At 45.7% G+C, this 10,892-nt stretch overlaps 1 protein-coding gene across 5 annotated transcripts in view; it reads left to right on the plus strand.

The window, feature by feature from the left end:
* Window positions 1-10,892, plus strand: part of TNRC6C (trinucleotide repeat containing 6C) — a 285,172-nt gene that overhangs the window by 189,061 nt on the left and 85,219 nt on the right. For all 5 annotated transcript variants that reach the window (XM_015427099.1, XM_015427101.1, XM_015427100.1 and 2 more), the window contains 3 exons: window positions 353-502; window positions 2,793-2,939; window positions 4,720-4,839. In XM_015427099.1, coding sequence (XP_015282585.1) covers window positions 353-502; window positions 2,793-2,939; window positions 4,720-4,839 — 417 coding nt within the window. The remainder of the gene's footprint in view (window positions 1-352; window positions 503-2,792; window positions 2,940-4,719; window positions 4,840-10,892) is intronic.

A 10,892-nucleotide genomic window follows, 5' to 3' on the forward strand; every position in this document is an offset into this window, starting at 1 on the left:
GTTGTTTGTCCCATTCCTACTGAGCCAAATGATTACCATATAGGCTTCTTATTTTTAAAAATGGAAAATAAGCACCCCACCTTGGTTGTGCTGTTTTTCATATTTGAGAATGATCATTTAGTTGTACATTTACAAAATGCAAAGTACAAAGCAAAGACAAACAGTACGTTAATTTTGTTTCTCTTTTTCTTCTTCCTTCCACTTCATACTTTTATGTATTTCTCATGCCTTTTTAAATAATATTTTGATCTTTTATTCATCCACGTTCCACTTATATTTCCATGGGACACTGTTTTGTGCACTGTCTGTATTTGGACACTGCACATAGCTCACCCTTTCTTTTTTCAATCAGGATGGCGGCCTAGTGGAAGAGCCCACTACTTCACCATTTTTGCCTTCACCAAGCCTGAAGCTCCCCCTTTCAAACAGTGCACTCCCTAATCAGACCCTGGGTGGGATTGCCTCAGGGCTGGGCATGCAAAACTTGAATTCTTCTAGACAGGTAAGGCAACTTTGAGTGACAGTGCCTGAATATCAGCATTCTCAAACTTGCTCGTCAAGGAAATGTTTGTGGACTTATTTTTCATTTAAATCTTCATATGTAGCTAGACGATTGTGAATTCAAAAATCAACTTGTCCCCTGTGCCTTTTTAAAACACAGTACTGAATGCCACATTGACCCAAGTTCTTTAGCTGTAGAACTTGCTTCTGCTGTCTCTTCCTCACAATTCCTCCAGAACCCTTGTTGATCATTGGCTCTCCTCCTTATCCTCACATCTAGGCTACACATCTAGGTTTGAATTTTGTTCTCCTGCTCTGCTCAGCAGGTGATAATTTAAGGCAGTGTCTTCTCAAGTTGAAGATTAGGACACCAAAAGGGGTTGGAACTCTCTCATGGAAGGGTTGCAAGGCCAGGAGGGAAGAGGGAAGAACAGAGTGAGTTGGCATATGAGGCTCTGGGAGTTTTGACAACAAATTTGGGTTTTCCTCTGCATAATGTGCAGAATGGCCATGAAATACAGACCGTTGCTCGGTAATACTTTGTAAACGTTAAGCATGATAAACAGAATGTAAAGATGTTCAGTGTTAACTGATGTGATATTCCTATATTTTATGATGGGAAGCGGGGAAGTAGTGAGGAGTTACTTTGTACATGGATTCTGAAAAGTACAGTAAGTTGAAACATAATCTTGCTTTAAACAGTTGAGAACCACTGTTTAAAGGTTTTCCCCCCACAAACTGTTTTGATTAGGTAAAGGTAAAGGTTCCCTTGCTCGAAAGCCAGTCGAATCCGACTCTAGGGTTGCGGTGCTCATCTCCGTTTCCAAGCCGAAGAGCCAGCGCTGTCCGAAGACGTTTCCGTGGTCATGTGGCCGGCATGACTAAACACCAAGGTGCACGGAACGCTGTTACCTTCCCACCGAAGTGGTCCCTATTTATCTACTTGCAATTTCTTGCTTTCGAACTGCTAGGTTGGCAGGAGCTGGAACTAGAGACAGGAGCTCACCCTGTCTTGCGGCACCCGGGTCTTGAACCGCTGAACTACTGACCTTCCACAGCCTGCAGTTCAGTGTCTTAACCACTTGAGCCACCGCTCAACCCCAGTATTTTTCAGGGTTCACTGAAATGGCTTGCAGCCCTTTTAGCCTAACGGGGCAGGTGTGCCATCTACTTTTATGTTAAAATGTCTGCAAGCAACCTGTTCACTCCCCCCACTTGGAAAAGGGGGGAACAAAACCAGCCCCTGAAATGTCTGCCAACCATTTAAACCTGATAGCCCAATGGGTCCGCCTGTCAGCTGTTAGGTTTAAATGCACACCCCTAGTTTTGATCCTTGTGACTGGGTAATAGATGGGACTAAGTTTGTTCTCGTTTTTTCATTGTCAAAGTACCACATTTGGTTCTCATTCTCTGGGTGACAGTCAGTACCCAGTATTGGAGGAATATAGAATGCTTCACATGTTCCAGTGCTTTGAGCATAATACCAGTCATGTGAACACTGTGTACCACATCATTAGTCTTCCAGAAAATTGGAGTAATTGAGATCCAAGGCACAGCTGTTTTTTAGCATAGAGATTCTAGAGATCAAGTTTATATAGTAGACTCTTGAGTCCAGTTGATAGTTGCATCAAATGTTCTCTGAATTGTGCTTAGAACAAACAAAACGTCATCAGTTTTCTGGTCATACTTGAGAAGAGGAGGGAGGAGCTGCAGATCTCAAATACATATTTGACAGTAAACTCAGTCTATGCCTGTAGGATTGTCTAATTTTAGACATAAATTTAGACACACTTGAACACGCTGCCATCTGTAAGGATGGCCAGTTGGCAATGTAGCCAATAATGTATATAAAGTTATTTGGAAAGCAGTTTGTGTAGCTGCTCCCTCATCCCAGCAATTTCAACATCATTCCTGCTAACCTTTTAAGAGGGAGATTTGTGATACTGTGTTTGAAAGTGATTCCTTTGGGGAACCAGCACACACAAATTACCAAATTGTGGCTCACACAGTTGCATTATGAGCAGCTGTCCACATGGCTGGTTGAATGCGCAATAACAGAGATTTAACCTTTTGGATTTATTGATATATCTGTGCAGAACTAGTGTATAAACATGTAGCTACTGCTGTTTCAGTTTGCCAGGCTTCAAATTAAATCTTCACTGCAGTGTCAACAGAAACAACTGCTACTCTGAGTAAGAGATTGTTTATTTGCTGATGTCTTGAGCTATGGGCCAGAGGGCAATGCAGCCATAGTGACAGAAACTGTATTCTCTAACTTTGCCATCACACAGATACCGAGTGGCAATCTGGGTATGTTTGGCAATAGCGGAGCAGCACAAGCCAGGACCATGCAACAGCCGCAGCAACCGCCAGTGCAACCTCTTAACTCATCCCAGCCTAGTCTTCGTGCTCAAGTGCCTCAGTTTCTCTCCCCTCAGGTTAGACTAAGCTTTGTTGAAGTAATAATAAGCAGGGGTGCAAAAATCCAAATGCCCCAGCCAGTTGCAAGTAAAAACAGGCCAAGTGACCAGCAGTTGGATTATGGAGATGGCTGGGAAGCCCATTTCTCCTCATTTCAGGCTCCTAGAAAATCTCAACTGTTCCAAGAACGTTGTCGAAGGCTTTCACAGCTGGAGTTCATTAGTTGTAGATTTTCCAGGCTGTAAGGCTGTGGTCTTAGCATTGTGGTACCTGATGTTTCGCCAGCAGCTGTGACTGGCATCCTCAGAGGTATAACACAGAACGATGGAGTACTCTCTGTGTCAAAGTGAGAAGAAAACTGGTAGGCAGGTAATTTATATCTACTCAGGAAGGTGGGGTAGGGCTGAGTCATCTTTTTTGTGCACATTTTTATTAATTTATATACAGAAAGGGGGAAAGGGAGGTAGAAAGAAAAGTACAGAAATATTAAAAATTCCAGTTTAGAATTCTGCATGCATATCTTCTCATTACAATTTCACAACTACTTTGTCTATCATTATTATTCTTGGCTTAATCTTATTTTCTCAATACTTAAGTTTTAGCCAGTCATAAAATGCCCTCCAAGCTCCCATAAAATCTTCTTCCATTTTTCTTTTTAATATATTTGACAACTTGTCCATTTCAGCACATTTCATAATCTTCAGTATCAACTCATGCAGTGTTGGAATCTTCAATGTCATCCATGCCATTGCAAATAAAATTCTGGCAGCTGTTTTAACATATAAAATGAAATATCTATGATTCTTATCTAACTCATCTGGTATACAGTTTAACAAAAAAAAAACCCTCTGGCTTAAAAGGTATGGTGATATTCAAGATAGTCTGTATTTATTTTTAATAAATAATTTAATCAGGAAAGAAGAGAGTTTAAAAATAAATAGGGTATGGTTTCCTGTCCTGAAAAACACAAAATGCTCTACATCTTACAATAGCACTACAGATAAGATTAGAATTTCAACAGCCAATCCATATGCAAAAGAACCTCTTCAGGAAAGCTCCTCTATTAGCATGTCACAGCCTGGGGAACTCCTACTAGATAATGACTCAGCCCTACCCCAGCTTCCTGAGTAACTATAAATTACCTGCCTACCATTTTTCTTCTCGCTTTGACACAGAGAGTACTCCATCTTTCTGTCTTATACCTCTGAGGATGCCAGTCACAGCTGCTGGCGAAACGTCAGGTCCCACAATGCCAAGACCATGGCCATGCAGCCCAGAAAATCTACAACAACTAACGTTCCAAGAATGTTTGTGCTGCTGGTGACAGCAATTTCTGTGTGACAACTAATGTTTATTGCACATAACACTTTTAAGCAGGGGAAGAAGCCCCTTGATTTAAAAAGTTGACTACATCAAGTGATGGCTGATCTTGCCATCTCAAAAATTATATATAAACATAGCCATACTTCTGGAATATATCTTTTGGAAGGTACAGTGTGTTGCCAAATATCACTGAGAATTTAAACTCTCATACCAGTATATATGATTTCAGAAAAATAGTATTTTCTGTGTTCCTGTATATTCTGAGAAAGCACATATGTTCAAGTTATGATCAGTTCTGGAAATGTGTTTTAGTTTTGCTGCAGTTATGTACCTTTCCACTTCTTCTTTCACATTCTGTGCATGATTTCTAATTAACGCAGTATGCAGTCTACAAGTCCTTACTTCAGTTTTGCTTAAACTGAGAGTACATAATTACAGCTGCAGAACTGAAAGTTCTTGTGTTCTTTTCTCCAGGTTCAAGCACAGCTTTTGCAGTTTGCAGCAAAAAACATTGGACTCAATCCTGCACTATTAACCTCGCCAATTAATCCTCAGCATATGACGATGTTGAACCAGCTCTACCAGCTGCAGCTGGTGAGTGAAAATAAGAAAATAAGAGAAGCCATGTTGGATCAGGCCTATGGCCCATCCAGTCCAACACTCTGTGTCACACAGTGGCCAAAAGCCAGGTGCCATCAGGAGGTCCATTAGCAGGGCCAGAATTCCAGAAGCTCTCCCACTGTTGCTCCCCAAGCACCAAGAATACAGAGCATCACTGCCCCAGACATAGTATTCCATCTATACCTTGTGGCTAATCACCACTGATAGACCTCTGCTTCATATGTTTATCTAATCACCTCTTGAAGCTGTCTGTGCTTGTAGCTGCTACAACTTCCTGTGGCAGCAAATTCCACATGTTCATTACTCTTTGGATGAAGAAGTACTTCCTTTTATCCTTCTAAACCTGCTGCTCATTAATTTCATTGAGTGCCCACAATTTCTTGTATTGTGAGAAAGGGAGAAAAGTACTTCTTTCTCTACCTTCTCTATCCCATGCATAATTCTGTAAACCTCTATCATGCCCCCCTCCCCAGTTGTCATTTCTCCAAGTTAAAGAACCCTAACCTCTTTAACTTTTCTTCACAGGGAAAGTGTTCCATCCCCTTAATCATTTTAGTTGCCCTTTTCTATACTTTTTCCAATGCTATAGTATCTTTTTTAAGGATAAATATATATAAATGCATTCTGAGAAATTTAAGAGGGCAACTTGAATGTCTTTAGAGCCATAAAACTTGTCTTCATTTAGGAAACAAAAATAAGAGTCCTAATAATGGCCACATCCAGGTGTCATAACAGAGGTTTGTCCCAGATTGGTCCAAAAGCAGCTTGTTGTCATCCTGACATGCCTCAGAGGTAGCAAAGTTTGGGAAGTCTTGAATCAAGCTTCAGTTAGCTGTGCCATTCAAATGCAGGTCTCTAAACAAGTTGAACTTTTGTTTCTCCACCACAACTATGGATGGGCATGAACCAAATTACAAACCAAAGATCGTCACAAACTGAGCCTGATTTGTGGTTTGTGAACCTTGGTTCCTGCATTTGGTTTGCCCATAATCCAAACCATTTTTTGTGGAGGTTCGTGGGGTTCGTAGGAGTGGTTCATGGGCTAGACACACTGGTGCCCATTAATCAATTGTCAAGGCAACAGGGAAGTGCCCTGGAAGCACCAATCCTAGCCCTCCAAAGCTTCTTAAGGCAGCTCTGGCTGCCAACCAGAGAGCTCCTTTTCTCCTCTATGAGAGCAGAAGGGATATATATATATATATATACACCCACCCAGCTTGTGGAGCTGCTTTCACTTTACAGCATGTGGCAGACAGAGAAGAAGTGTTGGAGAGAGATGGAAATAAAAGTCCATGAAGAAACAGTGTTGGTGCATGAGGGCTCTGAAACACCTGTTCCCCTGCAGAGGGGCAAAGCTACTGGGTTTCCCCCAAAAGTGGGATTTTTTAAACACCTGCCCCAGCTGGAGAGGTGTCTAGTGGTTCACGGATCTGACCCACCCTCTGTTCCTCTGCCACAGTCAGGCAGAGGGGCAAAGCCAGTGGGTTCCTCAGCTGAGGACCCACTCTCATGCCTAATTGTTGTTAATGCCCCTCTTAGCCATGAGGGAGAGTGTGAGAGCCAAGGGTGCTCATTGTGGGAAAAAGTCCACCCCCATCCCACAGGAGCCTGTCCCTGAGGGACAAGCCCGTTCTGCCAGCCCACCAGAGCCCAGCAGTAGTAGGATATCACCAGGGGTATCGGAGGCACAACCTCTTTTGCCTGACTCGCTGTTGGGGATGGAGTCAGAGGCAGAACAGCTGCTAGCACTGTCCAAACCAGAGCAGTTGCCAACACTCTTTGGGAAGGAGGAGAAATCTGAGGGTGGTGATGATTTTTTTTTTGAGGGGGGGGAACATCCAGCTCCTCCACATCCAAACTCCCTGGGGCTACTCCCGCCTCCAGTCCACCCTTCCATGAGTCCTCCCAGCCCAGCACCACACTACAGTACCTAAGCCTCCTACCTGCCCCACTTTTAGATCCCTGTATCCATCCCACACTCTGGGACCACTTCAAAACCCTTCCCAACAACCCCTGTGTGGTACAGTGCCGTATCTGTGATCACCAGGTGCGGAGGGGCTCAGACCCCAAACACTTGTCATCTACTGCCCTGTACAGGCACCACCCAATTCTGTCGTCTCCGGAGCAACAAGTGGCACCCAACATGGGGAAGAAGTAGCTTACTCAGTGTTGAGAAGGGAGGGGGCAAGAAGGAAAAAGACTCACACTGAGGGTGCTGTGGGTGGGAATGGAACCTCCAGTCAGGCCACCCTCCAGGAGAACGTTCCCACAGGGACACTGGCAAACAGAAGGGCTGGGGGAAGGCCCAGGAAGTGACTACTCACCTCATTGTTAAGATGGTAGCCCTGGATAGACAACCTTTGTCTGTCATCGAACAAGTGGGCTTTCACCGGCTGCTGCACCATGTCACCCCATGGTACTCCCATCTCTTTGCAGAGGACCCTTGCCTGGCGAGTTGTGCCCTTCTTGCATTTCTCTGAGATGAAGATGGTCAAGGCCCAATTGTCCTGAGCATGAGGGCAGACTGTGCACTTCACGGCAGATCTGTGGAGCAGCCAAGAGCATGGATACCTATCCCTCACTGCCCACTGGTAGCAACCGGGGGATCTCCAGACTGCCAGGGCATGTCCAGGGTCCTGGGAGGAGGGGCCAGTCCTGCCACCATGCTACAAAGAGGCAATGGATGCAGACCACATAGGGAAGAATATCGCTGCCACAATCTGTGCTAGCCTGCGGAAGCAGGTGCCCTTGGTAACATCATCCATGGCAACATTGTCACGGATGCCAGTGCCAACATGTGTCAGATTCTTGGACAAAATGACTCTCAACCACACTCACTGAAGGTGATTTGTTTATTGAAGAGTAAAGATGATCAAAGCTGAGACATGGTTGAGTCAGAACTAAAATTCTGGTGCGAAACCCCCCCCCCCCATATAGGGTTAAAAAGCAACACAGTTCAACCACAGTTCATACATTCCCACCTAACAAGTGAGCACCTAACCCTCCCATCCGTAAATCATCCGTTTGTTATCTGAGCTAAAGCTGTAAGCACAGACATCCACCAAGGCCATCTGGCTGTCATCCTTGGGAACAGGGAGGCACTGTTATAAATGTTACAGAGGTGCATTGCCCTACAATAAAGCTATTTTCACGCATGCACTCACACTCCCCCCTCCTCAGGAATTCCCCAACCTTATGGCAAACGCAACAGCAGTTTGACATTCTGCCCCCCCAAAGCCCTCACCCCCTAGGTTTGAGGGGGTATCTTTGATGAACCGCTTTCACCAGTTTGGGTGCATTAACATGCTTTTCTAGCACCCATTCATTATGGCTGGGATCAAAGTCCTTCCACTTGATGAAGTAGTGCAACCAGCCCCGCTTTAGTTTAGAATCGAGAACTTCCTCCACTTCTTGGCGGGGTTCCCCCCCAACGTTCAGGGAAGGGGGAACTGCAGGATGAGGTCTCCAAGTCGAAGGATCCTTCTTCAGTAGACTGAAATGGAAAACAGGATGTATGTGACACAGGCTTTTAGTCACTTTATTAATCCTGAAGGGACCCAAATATTTCCACCCCAGTTTCTTTCCTGGTTGCAAACCCCAAAGTTTCTTTCTGGAAATATACACCAAGTCCCAGCCTTAAGATCCCACTCTAGCCCCCTCTCCTTATCAGCTTGGCGTTTATTGTCCTTTTTGGCTTTTACCAGGGTTTCCCAGAGGTTGGCCCACCCCTGAGTTCCTTTTCCCCACCACATTTGAGCGTCCCCAGAGCTAGCCTCCCTTGGACCCAAAGTTGGGAGGGGGCCCCTTCATATCCGTGCACAGCTTTGAAGGGGGACATGCCAATGGAGCTGTGTACCAAATTGTTGTAACTATAGACAGCAAATGGGAGCAAGTCCACCCAACTGTCTTGCTGAAAGTTTATGAAGCACTGGAGGTATTGCTCCAACACTTGATTGGTCCGTTCGGTTTGCCCATCCATCTCTGGGTGGTAGGTGCTACTGAGCCCCATCTCTACCCCCAGCAGTTTAAACAGCTTCTTACAGAATCCTGCTACAAACTGAGCCCCCCAATCCAATATTATTTTGTGGGATAGAGCATATAGTTTTATTATGTGCTGTAGGAAAATCTGGGCCAGCTTCTGGGCCGTGGGCAATTGTTTACATGGGATGAAGTGCACCTGCTTTGAAAATAAGTCCACCCCCCCCCCCCCAAATCACCATTTCCCCTTAGCTAGGAAGTAGGCCCATTATAAAATCCATGGAAATAACAGACCATGGCTGTTCAGAGGTTCCAGGGGCTGAAGCAAACCATGAACCCTTCCCAACTCTCTGCTTGGCCATTAAACATGTCTGGGATGAGGCCACATAATGGAAGATATCCTTTCCCATTTGGGGCCACCAGAATTGTCTCTGGATGAGGTTTAGAGTCTTTAAATATCCAAAATGCCCAGCCATTTTGCTATCATGCTCCATGGACAGAATCTCCCCCTGGAGGGATCTAGGGATGAATAGCTTGTGTTGGCGGTAATAACCACCCCTCTTTTCCACTAGAATTCCCTCCTTTTCAACGTCCTGCTTATCTTCTTCAGTTAGGGCAGATCTTACTTTATCCCCAAAAAAATCAGTCGTTTGTGGAGCTCCCTCCTTTGCCTGTGTCAGCACTGAACATGGTGTCCACTACCTCCTCCCATTGACTTGCACATTGAGGGAGGTAGGACAAGGCATAGGCCAGGAAGTTCGATTTGCCAGGGAGGTGTTTCAGGGTGAAATGAAACTTAGAAAAGAACTCCGCCCACCTCAACTGTTTGGTGTTAAGGCACCAGGGGACTCGCAGAGCTTCAAGGTTTTTATAAGCAGTCCAAACTTCAAATGGCACCCGGGCCCCCTCTAACCACTGCCGTCAGGTTCTTAATGCCAGTTTTATAGCTGCGGCCAATTACGCTGAGTCCCCGAGAATTTTTTTGATACATAAGCCAGCGAGTGCAGGTTTCCATCCTCCCCCATCTGTAGTATTGCCCCCTCCATTGCCACATCCGAGGCATCTATTTAGACCACAAATTGCTTGGTCTCATTGGGGTGGTGGAGGATGGGCTCAGAGGTAAAAGTCTATGTGGTATAAAGCTTCTTGGCACTCTGAGGACCAGAGCAGCCTACTGCTTGGCTTTTGGCTCTCCAGCCCCTTCCCCTTGGTTTTCAACAGATTGGTGAGGGGAAAGGTGACTTCAGCGAAATCTGGGATGAATGGCCTGTAGAAATTGGGGAACCTCAGGAAGGACTATAGCTGGCATCAGGTTTGTGGGGGTTCCCACCCAAACACATCCTGGACCTTCTGAGGGTCCATGCCTAGCCCTTTCCTTGAGATGCAGTACTCGAGGAAGTCCAGCTCTTTTCTACTGAACTCGCACTTGGAGTGCTTAGCAAACAGGCAGTTCTCATAGAGGGCTTTCATTACATCACGCACCAACATCACATGCAATTCCTTCATCTTTTGAATAGATCAAGATATTTAGATTTATTTATTTATAGATTTGATTTATACCCCGCCCTCCCCCCTACGCGGGCTCAGGGCGCCTTACAATCAGGCATAGGCCAGTATCTCTCCCTTACTATAATTAAATAGCAACGTTCTATATTGAACGTTCTAAATTTGGCCCCTTTAGTGTTAGGCCGGTGGGACTGCCACTTACCATATCTGCTGACCAATAAGAAGGCGAAGCCCGGTCCCGCCCACACCACCACTGCGAGATGTATCGAAGAGTCAGCCGGCGCCATTTTGATTGTTCCTCTCAGACAACGAGGACTACCAAAGCAAACTGCCGCTATTCCTGAAGGTCCGTTCCTCTCCCACCACCCCCACACTCCAGCAGAGGCCTCCGGCCGCAGGGTCCATTTTCCCTCTCACACCCACCCACTCCCGGGCCGGCGACGGGTTCCGCCTCCCGCCGCCGGGTCCCTTTCCGTCCCACCCCCACCCCACTGCTGGGCCTGGACTGGGTCCGGGGGTGGGAAGCCGGCGACCGGAGCCTA

Source organism: Gekko japonicus, unplaced genomic scaffold, assembly GCF_001447785.1.
Source record: "Gekko japonicus isolate JY-2015 unplaced genomic scaffold, Gekko_japonicus_V1.1 scaffold536, whole genome shotgun sequence".
Taxonomy (NCBI): Eukaryota; Metazoa; Chordata; class Lepidosauria; order Squamata; family Gekkonidae; genus Gekko; species Gekko japonicus.